Raw genomic sequence first — 20,147 nt, forward strand, 5'->3', positions numbered from 1 at the left:
TGTATATGTCCACAACTTCTTTATCCATTCATCTGTTGATGGACATCTAGGTTGCTTCCATGTTCTAGCTATTGTAAATAGTGTTGCAATGAATAATGAGATACATGTGTCTCTTTCAATTTTGGTTTCCTCAGGGTATATGCCTAGGAGTGGGATTGCTGGGTCATACGGTAGTTTTATTCCTAGTTTTTAAAGGAATTTCCATACCGTCTTCCATAGTGACTGTATCAGTTTACATTCCCACCAACAGTGCAAGAGCATTCCCTTTTTCTCCACAACTTCTCCAGCATGTATTGTTTGTAGACTTTTTGATGATGGCCATTCTGACTGGTGTGAGGTGATGTCTCATTGTAGTTTTAATTTGTGTTTCTCTAATAATGAACGATAAAGGACTTCCCTGGTGGCTCAGATGGTAAAGTGTCTGCCTACAGTGCAGGAGATCTGGGTTCAATCCCTGGGTCGGGAAGATCCCCTGGAGAAGAAAATGGCAACCCATTCCAGTACTCTTGCCTGGAAAATCCCATGGATGGAGGAGCCTGGTAGGCTACAGTCCACGGGGTCACAAAGAGTCAGACACGACTGAGTGACTTCACTTCACTTATTAATGAGTGATGATGAGCATTTTTTCATGTGTTTGTTAGCCGTCTGTATGTCTTCTTTGGAGAAATGTCTGTTTAGGTCTTTTTCACACTTTTTAATTGGGTTCTTTGTTTTTCTGGTATTGAATTGTATGAGCTGCTTGTATAGTTTGGAAATTAATCCTTTGTCAATTGTTTCATTTACTATTATTTTCTCCCATTCTGAGGGTTGTCTTTTCACCTTGCTTATAGTTTCCTTTGCTGTGCTTTAAGTTTAATCCGGTCCTGCTTGTTTACTTTTGTTTTTATTTCCGTTACTCTAGGAGGTGGGTCATAGAGGATCTTGCTTTGATTTATGTCATCGAGTGTTCTGTTTTCTTTGAAGAGTTTTGTAGTTTCTGGTCTTAAATTTAGGTCTTTAATCCATTTTGAGTTTATCTTTGTGTATGGTGTTTGGAAGTGTTCTAATTTCATTCTTTTACACGTAGCTGTCCAGTTTTCCCAGCACCATTTATTGAAGAGGCTGTCGTTGTTCCATTTATACTCTTGCCTTCTTTGTCAAAAATAAGGTACCATTGGGCGCATGGGGTTATTTCTGGGCTTTCTGTCTTGTTCCATTGGTGTATATTTCTGTTTTTGTGCCAGTACCATACTGTCTTGATGACTGTAGCTTTGTAGTATAATCTGAAGTCAGGAAGGTTGAGTCCTCCAGCTCCATTCTTCTTTCTCAGGACTGCTTTGGCTATTTGGGTCTTTTGTGTTTCCATATGAATTGTGAAATCTTTTGTTCTAGTTCTGTGAAAAATGCCATTGGTAATTTGATAGGGATCGCATTGAATCTGTAGATTGCATTTGGTAGTATAGTCATTTTCACGATATTGATTCTTCCTACCCAGGAACTTGGAATATCTCTCCATCTGCTTATGTCATCTTTGATTTTTTTCATTAGTGTCTTATAATCTTTTGTGTACAGTTCTTTTGTCTCCTTAGGTGAGTTTATTCCTAGATATTTAATTCTTTTTGTTGCCGTAGTGAGTGGGATTGATTCCTTAATATCTCTTTCTGATTTTTCATTGTTAGTATATAGAAATGCAAGTGATTTCTGTGTATTGATTTTGTATTCTGCAACTTTGCTAAATTCACTGATTAGCTCTAGTAATTTTCTGAAACTTTCTTTAGGGTTTTCTGTGTCCAGTATCATGTCATCTGTGAACAGTGAGAGCTGTACTTTTCCGATCTGGATTCCTTGTATATCTTTTTCTTCTCTGATTGCTATAGCTAGGACTTTCAGAACTCTGTTGCATAATAGTGGTAAAAGTGGACACCCTTGTCTCGTTCCTGATCTTCGAGGGACTGCTTTCAGTTTTTCACTATTGAGAATAATGTTTGCTGTAGGCTTATCATATATGGTGTTTACTGTATTGAGGTAGGTTCCTTCTATGCCCATTGTTTGAAGAGTTTTCATCGTAAATGGGTGCTGAATTTTGTCCAAATTTTGTTCTGCATCTACTGAGATGATCATATGGTTTTTATCTTTCAATTTGTTAATATGGTATATCACATTGATTGATTTGTGTATATTGAAGAATCCTTGCATTCCTGGAATAAACCCAACTTGATCATGGTATATGAGCTTTTTGATGTGTTGTTGGATTCTGTTTGCTAAAGTTTTGTTGAGGATTTTTACATCTATATTTTTGCATTTATGTTGCAATACACTGATATTGGCCTGTAGTTTTCTTTTTTGTGTGTGTTGTCTTTGATGGTGGCCTCATAGAATTGAGTTTGGAAGTGTTCCTTCCTCTGCAATTTTTTTGAAAGAGTTTTAGAAGGATAGGCATTAGCTCTTCTCTAAATGTTTGGCAGAGTTCTCCTGTGAAGCCATCTGGTCCTGGGCTTTTGGTTTTTGGGAGATTGTTGATCACAGCTTCAATTTCAGGGCTTGTAATTGGGTTGTTCATAATTTCTGTTTCTTCCTGGTTCAGTCTTGGAAGATTGAACTTTTCTAAGAATCTGTCCATTTCTTCCAGGTTATGCATTTTATTGCCATATAGTTGTTCATATTAGTCTCTTATAATCCTTTGTATTTCTGCATTGTCTGTTTTAACCTCTCCTTTGTTACTCACTTTTAAAAGAGAAACAGTTGTATTGAGATAGAATTCACATACCATACAGTTTACCAACTTAAAAAGTGTATATAGTTCAGTGGCTTTTGTTATATTCATGGAGTTGCGCATGCATCACCACAAAAATTTTAGAGTATCGTAATTACATCAAAAGAAACTTCCATCCTTCTTAGCTCTCACTCCTCAGTCCCTGCCTTCTCTCTCCACCTAGCCCTCAGCAAGTGGTCGTTTACTTTTTTCCCTATCGATTTGCCTGTTCTGGGTATTTCATATAAATGCTGCCATGTAGTAAGTGGTCGTTTGTGATGTCTTCTCTCACTTAGCATGATGTTTTCAAAGCTCGTCCATATTGGAGCATGTGCCAGGGCTGATTCCTTTTTACTTCCAAATAGTATTCTATTTTGTGGATATAGCAAATGTATCCATTTATAAGTTAATTGACATTTGTATTTTTTCCAATTGGGGGTATTAACGGATAACACTGCTGTGAACATCTTTGTACCAGTTACTGTGTGGACATGTTTTCAGGTACACTGGTTATATACCTATGAGAGGAATTGCTGGATCCTGTGGTAATTCCGTGTTTAACCCTTCAGGGGACTGCCGACTGTTACCCTGAGTGGATGCACCATTTCACATTCCCACTGGCCGTGTGTCCTGGTTTCAGTTTCTCCACGTGCTCAGAAGCTCTGTTCTATTTTTTTAAAACAACCATTCTAGTGGATATCAAGTAGTATCTCATTGTGATTTTGATTTTTTTCCTCACTTTTGTGGTCTAAAGAACCTGTTGTTTCTGAATTCTCAGCCTCTCAAGGGTCATTTTTTTTCTTTTAGGATAAATTGCCTTGGCATCTGCAGGTGTTTGGGGTTCTAGCTTCTCCTGTTAACGTTGCCTCCATTTGCTTTCTGATATTTAACGATTTGTTGAACATTCTTGTCCACTCCTTTTTCTCCTCTTATATCCCTTTATCATTCTGGAGAAGGGAAAATAATGTGTATATGTGTGGCAGGTGGTACATACCTGCCAGATGCAGAGGTAAAGAATATACCTGCTAGTACAGGAGACCTAGGTTCAGCCTCTGGGTCAGGAAGATTCCCCTAGAGAAGGAAATGGCAACCCACTCTAATATTCTTGCCTGGGAAATCCCATGAAAATCCATGGACAGAGGAGCCTGGCAGGCTGTAGTCCATGGAATCGCAAAGAGTCGGACACAGCTGAGCACCTAAACAGCACAGCAGCATGATGTGTGTGTGTGTTTGTGTAAATATAGAAAACCAGTGTAATCAGTTCTCTTAATCTACCAACTTGTACCTTTAAATATTCTTTCTTTATGAATATCCCAAATGATATCCTTTCTTGTAAGAATTACAGGACCAAAAATATTCCTGTGATGAATATGAAAGAAATGAGGCTCGGAAGGGTTTATTATTAAGTACACTCCAAATCCCTTTGAAGTGTTAGGTTTAACTCTTCTGATCATACTGATTCGATTTGTACTCCTTATTATATGTTTAATATAGCTGGCATGACTTAAATGAACTAAGTAACAATTTTTAATTTCTAAGATTGCTTGTAAGAGTTGTATTTGGTATAGGCTATAAGCTTTAACTGGTTTAACACCATCTGGTAAACTCAGTTAAACACTTGAGTATGGATTGGGGAACAAAGAATAATAACAATAAAAGCTAACTTTAGTTTTTTCCAGATGATAGACACTGTTGAAAATCCTTTATCCATATTAGCTCATTTAAACCTTCATATTAACTGTGTGAAGTTGATAAAATTATTTGTTTTTAAACCTCGTCTGTTTGATAAGAAAACTGTGAGGGCATGGAATAGTTAAGTAATTGCTCCAGGCTACACAATTAGTAAATGGTAGAGTTTGCTTGGAGAAGGCAATGGCACCCCACTCCAGCACTCTTGCCTGGCAAATCCCATGGAAGGAAGAGCCTGGTGGGCCACAGTCCATGGGGTCGCTAAGAGTCGGACACGACTGCGACTTCACTTTCACTTTTCACTTTGATGCATTGGAGAAGGAAATGGCAACCCACTCTAGTGTTCTTGCCTGGAGAATCCTAGGGACGGGGAAGCCTGGTGGGCTGCCGTCTATGGGGTCGCACAGAGTCGGACACGACTGAAGCAACTTAGCAGCAGCAGCAGCAGTTTGCTTTGAAATCTATGCAGTTTGGTTCTTGAGTCTGTGCTCTTGAAGTCATTGTATTACAACGCCTGACTTTTCTACAGAATTTATAATGTATTATCTTTTCGAGAGGATAGGGACACTCCTGAAATATTAAAACATTTTTCTGGGCTCCAGAATCACTGCAGATAGCGATTGCAGCCTTGAACTTAAAAGATGCTTACTCCTTGGAAGGAAAGTTATGACCAACCTAGATAGCATATTGAAAAGCAGAGACATTACTTTGTCAACAAAGGTCCGTCTAGTCAAGGCTCTGGTTTGTCCAGTAGTCATGTATGGATTTGAGAGTTGGACTGTAAAGAAAGCTGAGCGCCGAAGAATTGATGCTTTTGAACTGTGGTGTTGGAGAAGACTCTTGAGAGTCCCCTGGACTGCAAGGAGATCCAACCAGTCCATCCTAAAGGAGATCAGTCCTGGGTGTTATTGGTTGGACTGATGTTGAAGCTGAAACTCCAATACTTCGGCCACCTGATGCGAAGAACTGACTCATTTGAAAAGACCCTGATGCTGGGAAAGATTGAGGGCAGGAGGAGAAGGGGACGACAGAGGATGAGATGGTTGGATGGCATCACTGACTCAACGGACATGGGTTTGGGTGAACTCTGGGAGTTGGTGATGGACAGGGAGGCCTGGCGTGCTGCAATTCATGGGGTCGCAAAGAGTCGGACACAACTGAGCGACTGAACTGAACAACAACAAGGAGTAGTAGTTGGGAATAAGTACAAGTTCATGATCTGACATGTAGAAGATGAACTGTGAACTAATGTTCTTTTTTTAAAAAATTGTTTTGGGGGGAGAAAATTTCTTTACAGTGTTGTGTCAGTTTCTGCCATACAACACAAATCAGCCATAATTAAATGTATATCACCTCCCTCTTGAGACTCCCCTTCCTCCCTAATGTCCTCTTAAAAGTTCATATTTACTTTAAATCCTGGTTTGGATAAAATGATTAAATCAAGCACATAACAAAAAGTATATATTTTTGAGGTGGACACATAATTGCCATGTAGAGTGTTGTAAAGTGTACATTATATTCTTAAGCAGGAGGTTAGCGGACAGAAAAATGTCCTTGGGTTGTACTAAAAAATTGAGTGTAGGCCAGAGTGTTAGTGACAGTCTTTCCCAGGATAAAATATTTTGGAATAATTCTGAGTGTTTTATTATATTATGTTTTTCCACCAGAGTCTTATTTTGTAGCTCATCTTTTCTAAATAGATCTTTTTTTATAGTGTGTGTATATATAGGTCATTCTGAATCAAGTTAACTTCACAGTTGATTGGGACCTTGTTTCAGGCTTATTGAACAAAGGCCTGTAACACAGAATTTTGGGCAGAGGGCCATTTCCAAAGTCTGCTCCAAAAGAAGCTGTAACAGACAAAGATTGTCTCTTTCTTGGCTGAAGGCTTCCTGTGTGTGGCTTGTCTCAGGCCTCTTTTACACTTTTTCTACCCCTTTCATACTCTTCCTTTTTCTATTCAGGGCAAAAGTATTTTGGTTTTCATTTGGTAGTTACTCTTTCAATGAGCATTTATTGTGGTTTTACTTACATACAAGTTTCTTTGCTTGAAACCTATAAAGCCTCCCTGTATGGACACTGGCATTTATGGGGACGGTAGCCCTTCCAATATGATAGTGTAGAAAATATGTGAAATATTGAATAGTTTTGCTGTGTCATATTCTTTCCAGCCTGTTTTTCGATAATTAAAAAGGATTTTTTTTCTGGAGAATATATTTAAAAGGAGCATATGCTTTCTTTCCTTCCTTCCCAACTGTACCCCCTACCCCCTTTACCACCCTGGAACTTCCTAAAGTGCTAAGGGGGAGTATAGTTAAAACAATGTATTTCTGTACAATAACTTTAAATAATCATGTCTTAAAAGGGAATAAGAGAAAATGTTAATCTGTAGTTAATCCAAGTGGTGTGTATATGAATGTTTGTTTTATCATCATGGTTGAAGCATTTCATAATTTAAAATAGTTAAACCTGAAAAAAGGGCAATTTAAAAATCTTACCTACTTGTGAAATTTTTCTTTTTTATTTCAACATTCATTTTAGAAAACTTTTTCTTTCTAGATAGAATCACTCTTGGAATACTGTGCCTCTTTTTTTCTTTGGACCTTCGCCTTCTACACAAGTTGTTTCACCTATTCCTATTTACTTCCCCTTCCCATATTATTAAGGGCTCACTCGACCCTTTAGGAAGAAACCATTAAATTTGGTTTTCCAGTTTTTTAGTCTTTCTTTAGTAACTCCTTAATATGAGTACAGTTCAACCTATTTTTATTCATGCTCTTTTAAATTGTCTCTTATCTCTAGGCAGATGTTGTGGTTTCATGCCTCTTGGCCTTTTTTTGTTCTGTTCCTTTTGCTTGTTATCCCTCTCACCTCCACCTCCACCCCAACCCCCCACAGTCTGTTTTCTTCTTTTTGGCCTGCCAAACACAGCTGGCTAAAGTGAGGTTTCTTTTATGGAGTCTTATGATGGTGCTCCAGGAATATTAGTCTTTTTTTTTCTCCCTGCTCTGTTTGTGCTTTTTGTGCAATTAAATACTTTGAAAAGTTACACTTAATAACATTCAGAAGAATAAATGTAACATAAAATTTATAACAAAACAAACGTGATTCTACCACCAAAGTTTACTAGAAGATGGTCAGTTCTACCTGTGTGCTTTAGTCTACTCCCAGGGAATGTTGTTATTTTCTTGCCCTTTTAAAGTTTATCACATGTATGTGTATCCTTAAATAGTTATTGTTTAGTTTTGTTTGGGTTTGAGTTTTATAAAAATAGATTCAGGCTATATGTAGTCAAAACCAAACCCTGTATATAACTTGCTTTTTTAAATTCAGCTTTATGTTTCTACTATTTATCTGTAATTCGTATATTTCATTCATAGTAGTTCATTCTCATTAATGTAATAGTTCAAGTATAAATTTGCCACTTATTTGCATTTATATTTAATTAATCTGGAATTGGTTTTTCCTTCTAGTGAGTGTGGGGTAGGGGTCCATTTTCTGTGCTTGTGTCTGGCAAACTAGTTGCCCTGTTTAAGTAATGTGTTCTTCGGCCCTGTGCAGTCACTGTAAGGTAACAAGGTTCCTTATGATCATGATGAGTTTGTTTCTGAGCTCTGTCTTCTGTTGAATCGGTCTATTTATTTAACTCTATTTAAGAACCCTGCTGTCTTACTTTGGCTTTATAGTACATCTGGTTGATTGTAGTGGTTTCACCTGAGCTTCATGGGGCCAGAGATTGCTGTAAGGGTGCTGCAACCTGCTGCTGCTGCTGCTAAGTCGCTTCAGTCGTGTCTGACTCTGTGTGACCCCATAGACGGCAGCCCACCAGGCTCCCCCGTCCCTGGGATTCTCCAGGCAAGAACACTGGAGTGGGTTGCCATTTCCCTCTCCAATGCATGAAAGTGAAGTCGCTCAGTCGTGTCTGACTCTTAGCGACCCCGTGGACTGCAGCCTACCAGGCTCCTCCATCCATGGGACCTTCCAGGCAAGAGTTCTGGAGTGGGGTGCCATTGCCTTCTCCGGCTGCAACCTGCTAGTCCCTCTCAACTTAGAAGACTCTTGAATTTTATCTTTATTAGAATTGAAAATTAATTTTCTTTATATCAGACTGATTCTTTTGACAGCTAAAGTGTGAAAGTAAGGAAATTCAAGTGTGAGGAGGAACCAGTCTCCCTGGAAAGGCTGACTTTGGCTTGGTGACCATAATCGTGCCATCACACAGACACTTCCGGCCTGTTCCCCTCCTGCTGCTGCCGCATTCACTCACCCTGCCATTTGGAGGTTATATGCCACTGATCGGGTAGTGAGGTAGACTTTCCTCATTCCCAGTTAGGAGACTGCTAAGGGAGTAAACTCAGAAAAATTTTTTCAGATAATTGGAAATAATGTCCTGAATAGTTCTACAGTGTTTGAGGGAAGTAAGGATTTAAAAAAAAAAAGATGATTTTAAAGGAAGTTGTGGACACCGTGATATTTGAGCCATTTTGAATTTTTTTTTTTTCCCCATGAAGACTGGAAACTGTATGGGGTGTTCTTTTAAGAAGGATTAAGCAGATAGCTTCAGATTTTTTCATTTTGTCTTCTCAAGTTTAGTCTTTTTGGTGAAGATCACAGTGGTTATACTATGGAGAATAGTTGGAAAGAGGCTAGATTGGCCGCAAATGGACCTGTGAGAAGACAGATGCAGTAGCCAGGGTGAGAGATGATAGTAGACTGACTGAATTGAAATGTTGGAAACACATTTCTGTAACCTAAAGGCAAAAGTGACAAGATTTAATGGTACCGGATATGAAGTGAGTTTTAGATGTCTGAATTGTTTAACTTGATAGAGAACTGAAGGAGGAAGTGGGGTTAAATCAACTCTGTATATTTTGTATATTTTAGTATATTTTGGGCACGTTCATTTTGAGGTACCATTGAAATATCCAAGAGGAACATCACAGGTGTTTGTATGATTCTGTAGTGTAGAAGAGAGGTCTAGGATGGAGAAGAGCTTATGGATGTGTAATAATTTAGACCTGAATGTGGATGAATTTGTCAGGGGCAGGTTGTAAAGGGGAAGAACCTATGACTAAACCTGGAGGCACCTATCTGTCAGGTGACCTTGTAAAGGAGACAGAGAATGAGCATCTATGGGATTAGGAGCAAACCAAGGTGATCTATCTTTTTTAATATTGTTATGAAATCTCAAGATTTTCCTTCTGTGGAGTAATAAGTACCAAAACTTTAATTCCGTATCAAGCAAAATTTAGTTAAAATTTGTACTGGTTAATCCTGTGCCGGACCTGCTAGAAAAGAAACGTGTTTAAGACATACATAGGGGTACATGCGGACGTGTGCACACATACATACATACACACAAACAAATTTAGCTAACTCCAGTTTAACAAGTTAGCTCCCTCCATAGTTTCATGGATGTTGGTAGAAGACACAGGATTTCTCAGTCAGAGACGTAAGACTTAATGACTCACGACAGGGGCGGGAGCCGGAGTTGTTGGCATCCGTGCTGCTTTTCCCAGCCCGGAGCTCCATAGGCTCTGAGGAGGGTGGGTGATGCTTCCGGTTGTGTGGTGTAGTCTCTTACAGGAGAGGAGCCCCCAGACTTCCATAATGGGCAGAAAGCCTGCCTGACCTTAACCCTGGAGGGAGATGACATCTTTTTATGCGAGATAGTGAGCAAACCTGCCCGTTGTTCCTGAGGGTGACATTTCTGTCCTTCCTCGCTCTTTACTGTGTAGACGTACTTAAAATAGTCTGGGACAAAGAGAGTGCCTCTACCTACAAGATATACAGAAATGTAATGGGTCCAAGGGTAATTGCCTTCCAACAGTATTCATCCCTGATTTCTCTACCTTCTTGGCTTCTGGCAAAATTTTCTATGATTGACCACCCTGAGTAATCTGTCTGACAGAACCTGGGACCAGAGCCATTGAATTTGTCTCATAAAACATGTAATTCAGTTTACGTACTATCAACATGGTAGCGGAATGAGGCCAAACTGCAATATTGACCTCAGTTTGGCTCCCCTGGGTCCTCGACCAGCCAGCTGAACAAATACTATAACCCTTCAGGGTCTGCTCTAGAGAGCCAAGTGGCTTTCTCTTCAAGTTTCTGCATTGCCTTTCTACCTCGCGCAAGTACCTCGCGCAAGTACTGCAGGAGGATGCTGTAATGCACACCCTTGGCCTGGTCTGCAGGAAGGAAGTCTGGGGCGGTTCTGTCATCCCCAACAATACTGGCCTGACCTGAATAGTTGACCCTGACCCGAATGGCTCCAGGGCTGATATGATGTCATTGTTCACCTCAGCTTAAGGCAGGGACTGTTCAAACCACCCTTTCTAATTAGATAACTCCCATTTTAGGGTTAAATAGTTTGGAGCAGACTGCACATAATTAACAAATCAGTTATGCCTCTGGGGAGCCCCTCCTACTTAGTCAAGAATAGCTGTACTTTGGAGAGGCTGTAGCTGTCTGTGGGTACCGGATCTACTGGTGGTGCTTGCTTAAATGCTTGAGGGTCTCTTAGAATCACCCCTAAAGTACAAGTCACCACATTTCTGGAGGGAGGTAAGTTAATGCCTGAGTTCCACTTAAGTACTTCTGTAAAGAGTGTCCACCCTGCCCCCGCGCAGCACAGGTGGGACCTACCTAGGGAGCACAGGCCAGCTGTTTCTCCAGTGTCCTCTCCTGCACAGGTTGTAGGCATCAGGGCTCCCAGTTCAGTACAAATATTTGAATCTAGTAGTTGTTTTGTTTTGGGAGGATTACCTGAAGGTGGTCAGTCAAATCTTTTGTCTTGTCTATGCCACCAGTGAGGTGGCATTCATCTGCCTCTTGGGGTGACTGAATGAAAAGCTACAGGAATTGGGGGTGGTGGTTGGAAAGACACCTGGAGGAACTGGCAGGTGGTTTGGCTGGAGTCAGCAGGTTGGATCGGGATTGTAATACCATAACATGAAAGAGTGCCTTTGATGCAAGGCACCACTGATGATCTGAAGATGGGGTTAAAGGTCAGATGTAGCTAGTCTGCCAATGGTGGGATATGTGGCATCTCTCTCCAGGAGACAGATGGGTCTTTCTCCTGGACTCACAGTGTGGGATGCAGTGGTTACCTCTGCATGAGGAACAGTCCTTTACTCTGTGTCTGTTTGTGGTGGTCCACGTGTTGACGGATCTGGAACGGTAATGGATCTGCCGGCAGTGATGGTGGCCTGGGCAGTGCAGGGTTCATCAGGAGCTGGACTGCAGCTGACCTCGTCAGACCATGGGCCCTTACCATGGCCATGTGTTAATGACCCACGTGTTTTCATCAGCAACTACGATTTGTCTCCACAATTTATATGGCCCATGTTTAAGATGTCGGTCTGTTTTTTTCCAAGTAGCAGACCCAAACAGCTATTCCCAATGGGTACCAGCCTCAAATCAGTAAAAATCTCACAAGGTATATCACAGGGAATATTGGCCAAATCTGTGAGAACATCCTTGAGCTCCGCCCACGGAGCATAGCAGCCATACCCACTTCTCAATTCTGTGTAGCTGGCACTGAGGTCAACACAACGGCCCAGAGAACACCACAGGGTGTCAGCTCAGTTGAATTATTAATGCACCAGGCCCAGGCATTTAGAGGATCCTCTGTGAATCAACGGGCTTCCCTGGTGGCTCAGCAGTTAAAGTGTATGCCTCCTGGGGGAGACCTGGGTTCAATCCCTGGGTCGGGAAGATCCCCTGGAAAAGGAAATGGTAACCCACTCCAGTATTCTTGCTTGGAGAATCCCATGGACAGAGAAGCCTGATAGGCTACAGTCCACCGGGTCGCAAAGAGTCAACACGACTGGACGACTTCACTTTCACTTTTTATGAACCAACAGCGTTGGTTTAGGTGGCAGTATGGAAGAGACATTTTCCCTAAAGATGTAGCTGCCACTCTTTCATGTAAAGCTGGGATGTCATAGGAGCTAGACTGGCTGCATTCTTGAATACACCAAACCCAAGGGGCACCTCCAGTGGAGGCTGCTCCTCTTTCCAGAGGCTCCAGTCAGTAAAATCATCCATGCACAGAAACTTGTACTCAGAGGGGTCCTAAGGATGGTGGACACTGGGACCACTAGTGCTTTTCTACATGCCACTCTTTCCCAGTTGGCATAATCTCCTCCGGCTTTTAAGAGCATTCACCCTGCAAGCATGAAAAATATCAGTACCAATTATACATTCATTGGTGGAAGCACAACAGTAATCCATTGAGTTGGTCCTAAGAACCCCACCCAGAAGGACGCATTAGCTTCTGTTCCCCACTGTGAACCACCCCCAAAGCTCGTAGCTGAAAGCAGATACCCTCTCCTTCCACAGGATGGGGATGTGGGGTCCACTATGTTGATATCAGCCAGCTATAAAACGTCCTGCCTTCCCCAGAGTGATCTCTCACACTCAGGTATGCTTGGTCTTCAATTTCCCTTGGGGACTTGGAGAACTTGGCCCCACCCTTAATCATCTTTCTCTTAAGGATGTTTGGGGAGGTTGGGAGAGAGCGACTGTGCTCCAGTAAACAAGGTCAGTTTATTTGTTTTGAGCAGTGCTGTGGCTGCGAGCATTTCGGGCCCACCTAAAAGGCCTGCGTTCTGTTTCCTATAGCAAGGTCATCATTGCTGATGGACATCATCCATTCTGTCGGGAACACCTTTATTCAGCAGCTACAGCCATATTACTTTTTGGCGGGGGCCATGAGTTTGTACCCCTTGGTTGACTTGGGCTTGATCTGCACGGTGGCATCATTTTTAGGAGTTCACCTTACATGGGCTCTTGGCTGCTCCATTGTCAGAAGACCAGCTCTGTAATTTTTGCTTGATTTCAATGTAGGACTAGGTGTTTTCTGAAGCTGGCAGGGCTGACAGAATTTTATCTTTGGGTGAGTTTCTCCTTCTCTGGTGAATTAACCTTCATCATCATTGAAAACCCAATTTAGGATGGAAGAGCCTGCAGGACAAATCAGTGCCCTTGGGAGATTGTTTCGGGGAAAGTTTCCCCAAAGGGCCAAAACTGTCTCACAGCAGGCAGGGCCCACTGTCAAAAATGCCGAGGTCTTTGCCTCATCTCGAATGAATAGAAGGTTGAGAAGACAAACTGCAGGAGGGACTGAGCAGGAAGATAGCCAGCTGTTGCCTCTCTTCTTTAACAAGCATTGTGTGTCCCCTCCGACCCTTCAGTCTCCCAAGCAAACTAGCCAGAGTTCTAGGTTCTCGTGGTCCTGCTTAGAGTCGTTACAGTTTTCCTTCTTTCATGCTCAGTATATATCTGAAAGAATCGCCTCCCTCTGCAGATAAATATTATTAGTTGTTTTCGGGGTCCACCGAGTGAGCTTAGTGAGTAGTTGACAGTAGCCAGGGCATCATTCAGGCTGCTGTTTTTGAAACTACTTCCTGGTACTCAGCCTGAAGCTGCTGCCCCAGTTCAGCCTCATTACTAAGCCGTGAAGTAGAGGACCAGACACTGCCTGGGGGACCACGCGAGTTGATCATGTTCACTCACAATTCCCACGGACTTCTCTCAATTTTCATTAGCTATCCTTTCATTCCAACTCTAAAAAGCTTTGTCTTTGTCAGCACTCCATCTTCATTACCACAGCTTCAAACATTGTGAGGGGTTTGAGATTTTACCCTTTGCAGATGCTCACAAGTTAAACCAGCCACAATTCCATAGATGTGAGGAGAAGACGTAAGACTCCAGGTTAGAGACAAAGGTCGTTATTATGGTCATAGTCAACACTGTGTCAGACACCAGCCCCACTTTCTATAGGATATGTCCGAGACAGCCAGGTGGTGCCTGGCTGTACACAGTCAGGTGTGTTCCAGGAAAGGAGCTCCCAGCTTAGCTGACCAGCTCTTTTATAATGGGCAGTAAGCCTTCTGACGTTATCTTTGTTATACTGGACAGTAAGCGTGCCTTTTGTGCTTTGAGGAGACACTGTGTCTTCTAAGGCTAGGAAATCAGCATCTCTTCTCACAAGGTGTGCAGAAATACACATAACATTAACCTTTATTTCCTGACAGTCCCCCCCCCCCCCCCCACTTCCACCCCCTTTCAGTTCATTTCACATGCTTCTGTTTTCTCACTGCTTTCTAACTGGTCTCATCCCAGTAGTCTTCTCTCTGTCCTCCTGTGCAAGAGGGATCTTTTAGAATACAGACCTGATGATATTGCTCAATTTGAATTTTTTATTGGTTTTTCATTACTGTTGGGACTTTGCTGGTGGCTCAGATGGTAAAGAATCTGCCTGCAATGCAGGAGACCTGAGTTCAATTCCTGGGTCAGGAAGGTCCCTTAGAGAAGGGAATGGCTACCCACTCATTACTGTTAGGCCAAAGCTTAAACTTGTTGAGTGGTTGTGTAACTTATTTCTCATGTGCTGACTACTATTCAGGTTTTTTTGTTTTTTTTAATACTGACAGTTAAATAAAAACAAAAACCCACGTTCTTTAAAGCTATAAAGGCCAGTAGTACGTAGGCTGCAGATGTGTGGGCTCCTTGCTGCCAAATTGTAACCCCTGGTCTTCTCTGGTCTTCTTTTTTTGCCTCCTTAAACCTTTGTCTGTAATATGCTGTTCTTTTTGCCTTAAATAATTTCCATAATTTGCCTGTGTCTGTTTATTTTTAAAAATGTACTTACTCTATTAAAACCTTCTCAACCTAGTTGGATGTCTTGCTCTGAACACCTTTAGAGTAATTGCAAATAAATTGTGCATGTGTCACTATGGTAGTTACTTCATCTAGTTGTAATTACTGATTTCTTTATCTGGTCTGTATCTCCACAAAATAGTGTAAGCGACACAGAGTAGGAGCCCTCCCTTTCCACACACACCAGGTCTTTGGGAGAGAAAATCGCTTCCCTCAGAGTCACTTTGGAATCAAAACCAATAGTTTAGTTGGTGCTTTTAATCAGCTTTAGAGATTCCATGTTTTGACGTCAAAGATATTAATTTGCTTAATTTTGAAGGGGAGCATGTAGTAGTATTCACTGGAAAACAGACATGTGATACAGTCTTAATATGTGGACATTATATATATTATTTACTCTGCCAAACAATATTTTCTTGCTTTGTTCAAATTTAAAATATAGACTGTGGACATTCATAAAGAAAAAGTGGCTCGAAGAGAGATTGGTATTTTGACAACAAATAAGAATACATCAAGAACTCACAAAATAATAGCACCTGCGAACATGGAGCGACCTGTAAGGTATATTCGGAAACCTATTGACTATACAGTTCTGGATGATGTGGGCCACGGTGTCAAGGTAAGTGTCTTCCTGTCGTATTCTCTTAAAAATTTGCAGGCTGTACAGTTTCAGAGTAAACTTGAATACATAGTAGAAACACTTAAAATTATTTGTTAATAATAATAGCTATAGAGCCTGGTTCATAACTTGTGAAGGATTTTCCACATATGTCTTTGTTTTCAAGCTTTGAAAAGATCATGTAATCTAAGGGTTGTTCCATTTTATTAGTGGAAACACTGAAGCTTTATAATACATAGGAATGGTGTTTTTAAAGGTTTCAGTTTTATTAGAGGAATAAACTGATCAATCATTTCAAAGAGGAATTGGCATCTTACAGACTTTCATTCCTGTGGTATGCGAAGCTTATGATCTACTTAAGGCCTGCAGATAGGGTGGAATAAGAGTTCTATTGTTTTCAACCTGAGAGTCCAGGGAGATGGTAAACTGACTCATCCATAAATGTAAATATTAAGGAAATGAAGTGAGTTTTATTTCCTTAAGATGTTTTATTTCTAAAACGTGCTTGGGGGACATTGAAGTGGGACAGTGAAGTGGAACATTAAGTTGCTAACCAATTACATTTTGAGTTGTAAGGTATAGAGATCATTTCCTTCCAACATTCCCAACATCTTTGTATAAATTAACACACACTTAACAGAGGAGCCTGTGCTCCATAAGAGGTAAAGGTTACACCATTACACAGTAGCAGAATTCAAGTAGAATTTTTATTCCCAAATAAATTATCCTTACACCCTTTCATTTGGGACTAGTTTATACTTGAATGCTATTTTTTTGTTTTCTCATTGACTCGAAACAGCATATGAGGGAAGATGTTACTTTAGAATAGTATTTAGTGTATTTTAATGCTATCACATTAATATGTCTTTTCTTCAAAGATAATGAGGCTATTCAAATTTAATTTCTAAATCCAGGTGTGAAATGTAGTGGCAAGGTAGGATTCCAGACATTGTTTAATCTAGATAATAATGAGCCGTGTTATTCTAAACAAATGTTAAAGAATACCAAAGTTCTGGCACAGTTTCTAGCAGTAAGAATGTGGGTCAAGGTATATTCCATTTTTGGATGCTTTCCTTAATGTTGCTTTTATGGTCACTTGAAAAATGATAAGATACAAATTTAAAATGGCAAATGAGATGGAAAGAACTTGAGGAAACCCCTTTTTCCCCAATGTAGAAAAAGACTTCAACCTGGAGATAATTTTCCTTAAGTGGCATGTTGCAAGTAGGCTGCTTTGGACACATTAGTTCTATATATAAGCTGGCCAAGTTTCAAAGATGTAGCCTTTAGGATCAAAGCAGCTTTTTTTTCAGTTTTGAATTTTGGTCAGACTTGTTCAGAAGGAAATTTAGAGCTAAAACAAACTCTTTATCTATTAGTGCTGGCCTCTTTGGATTTGGATTCTTAAGCTACACATGAGAGGGTTTCCAGACCCTATTTGTTTGTTCCTTAATTAGAATTTGGCTAAGATGTTATGGTACATTGTAATTTTGTTTTAAACCCTGAGCTGCTAGGTCCTTTTCTGAATTTGGAAGCAACTTGTAGTTTTGGATTTTAACATTTACAGTTGATCACTCTTTAAAATTCTGTACCATTCCAATAATGAAGCATGAGCATCCATTGTCCAGTAGTCTTAAGGTCTGTGCACTGATGCACTGAAATAGCCATACATTTAATGAGCTATGGTGTTTGTATTTAAATCAGAGTTTGTTTTTTATCATCCATGATTCAGTTGAATTAGTTTGATAGGATAAAATACTGACCTAAGAAATTACATAATTTGCATGAGATTGACATAATTAAGTGGTGATTTTCTTATGAATATATTACTTTGAATAAATATGAATATGTGATACCTATGAATATTTCCCTACTGCTCGTGGATGTCTTTTCTTTATAAAATACTTGAAATATGACTGGGTAAAAGCTTATTAACATGAATCAAGTAACTGTCCTATCAGATAAGATATCTAGAATTAATTTCTACTTTTTCCCCCCTTTTTTGCCAACGTAAAGTGGCTAAAAGCCAAGGTAAGAGATACTACTTATCACTTGATCCACAGTATTCCTTCTGTATTGATAGAGGCTGCAGAGCCACTAAAACTTGAAAACTTCTCCTATGTCTGTCTGCTTTTTTCCCCATAGGATTTATATGGGTTAAATATACTCAAACCCAGTTCAAATCAGCAACATTTAGCTTGGATGTGTTAATATATCAAAGATATATTGACATCTGCATTTATATAGGAACATTAATTTTGCTAACATTTATTGCTTTGCTCATTTTTTGATAGTTGCCTTGCTTTTATTGACTTACAATTAGGAGGTTTCCCAGACATTACATGTGACTTTGTTACTGAGTTGTTGGGATAGAGGTGATTTTTCAGATGAATATTTTAGCAAGTTGACACTGAGATCTGTAGTTTATATTCATGCACACGTTTCGAAAATTTCAGGAAACCGAATATTTGAATTGCAGAAAAGTTAGATCTCAGTGACCATGTATAACAATAAAATAATATATAAAATTCAGTAATCTCACCTGTATTTTGCAATTAATTGGCATGAAGGGCACAAAATAATATGAAAAGCCAAGTGCAAGTGGTATCTTGACTTTTTAAAATATAGTACCAAAGTCTGTTATTAAAGCTGTCTGGGAATCCTTATTTCACATTCTGATATTTTAAAAATAATAATACATGGTGTCAAAACACCAAGAGAACAATTTGATATAAAAATAAAAGCATTTCTTTCCACATTTCAGCATGGAAATAACCAGCCTGCAAGAACTGGCACACTGTCGAGAACAAATCCTCCTACTCAGAAACCACCGAGTCCTCCCATGTCAGGCAGGGGAACGCTGGGGTAAGAACTCAGTTACATCTACATTCTTCAGATCCAATGAAGGAAATCCAAAGTGAATCCAAAATGAATCTGCCTGTTCTGTAATTTCTCTGAGGAACTCTGTACCAGGAAAGTTTTTTGTATGTGTATAAATGAGCATAGTCTATTATTTTCCAATTCATTATAAAAATTTTATATACATATATATAAATCTGACCATAAAATGAAATATTTATTAAAATGAAATAACCGGAGGTTTCCATGTATATTGTTTTTACATGTATTTGCAATATTTATATTACAGAACTTTGAATAAGTGACCTATTTTGCATACTTTGGTTTGGTAGCCTGCAGTTCTTCTATTCTCCCCATTTCTGCTTTCCCTGAGACTTGGGAATCTTTACTGGGAATCCTTCTGTGCTTCTGCTGGTCATTTTGGGGCCCTTCATTCTAGAGTAGCTTTGTGAGAAGGCCAGTGCAGAAAGAAAAGATAAGTTTGTGCCTTCTTCCTTCCCAATTTTCAATGCAATGCAAGTACTGAACACTTGGTAAGACAGTCCTGAAAGATTATTCACATTATAGTATTCCTTGTTTTTGGTGGAGGGGCGGTGGAATCGTTACTTTATAGTAACAGGAATCAGTAAGCAACTTTTTTGGTAGGCTCTTAGTTTCTATTTTCATTTTATGAACCCCTTGCCCCTGAAAAAAAAACATGAAGTTGTTAAATAGAAAAGTTAAAATCATTTATTGAGAAATTAATGGCATCACAACTGGGGCCAGAATGTACTTGCCCATATATTAATATTCCCATATTGAGGTAGGAATAAATTGCAGAGGAGATATTTAGCTTCCACAATATATAAGGACAGTGCCTTGTGGGTTACTGAGTTGGGAATCATATGTATTTCAAAGTTTCATATTACTGAGAATTTAAAAAATTATAACTATTATTTTTAGAAATAAGATTAGTTAGAACTTTTACCTTTCTTAGTGGTTTTCCTAAGAAAAGGTAACAGATTTTAGCTTTTGTTAAAGTAACAAAATTCATATGTTCCAATTAAAGCATTTTTTAAAACCAAACTTTAGTATTTAAAAAAAATTGTGTTATACTTGGTAATAAAGGGATAGTCACAAATTTGGGGGGAAAATACCGTTTTATCTTTCTTATCCATTACTCCTTTCTCTATTATGCTTCTTTAGACGAAATACTCCTTACAAAACCCTCGAGCCTGTTAAACCTCCAACAGTTCCTAATGATTACATGACAAGTCCTGCGAGGCTGGGAAGTCAACATAGTCCAGGCAGGACGGCTTCTTTAAATCAGAGACCGAGGACACACAGGTAAATTAGAATTATAGGTAGAGGGCTGTAGAATTATAGGTAAAGGGCTCCTCTGACGCTAACATAGATGATAAGGTTGAGGATGATAATACTGTATACGTTTCTGTAAAGATTATATCATGACTTCTGTTTAAGATTTTTTAGTATCTATACTACTAGCAGATTGCTAGTATTTCCTCTTTTTGACAAAGGTACATATGTACATTTGGATGAAGACTAAAGAATTTTTTTTTTAACGGTCATTTAGGAAAAAAG

At 39.6% G+C, this 20,147-nt stretch overlaps 1 protein-coding gene across 11 annotated transcripts in view; it reads left to right on the forward strand.

The window, feature by feature from the left end:
- Positions 1-20,147, forward strand: part of ABI1 (abl interactor 1) — an 83,632-nt gene that overhangs the window by 43,278 nt on the left and 20,207 nt on the right. For 6 of the 11 annotated variants that reach the window (XM_052650711.1, XM_052650715.1, XM_052650713.1 and 3 more), the window contains exons 3-6: positions 15,531-15,707; positions 17,724-17,738; positions 18,472-18,572; positions 19,752-19,892. In XM_052650711.1, coding sequence (XP_052506671.1) covers positions 15,531-15,707; positions 17,724-17,738; positions 18,472-18,572; positions 19,752-19,892 — 434 coding nt within the window. The remainder of the gene's footprint in view (positions 1-15,530; positions 15,708-17,723; positions 17,739-18,471; positions 18,573-19,751; positions 19,893-20,147) is intronic. The other 5 variants (XM_052650712.1, XM_052650716.1, XM_052650720.1 and 2 more) reach the window with 1 other exon arrangement.

This window comes from Budorcas taxicolor, chromosome 13 (assembly GCF_023091745.1).
Source record: "Budorcas taxicolor isolate Tak-1 chromosome 13, Takin1.1, whole genome shotgun sequence".
In the NCBI taxonomy this organism is placed as follows: Eukaryota; Metazoa; Chordata; class Mammalia; order Artiodactyla; family Bovidae; genus Budorcas; species Budorcas taxicolor.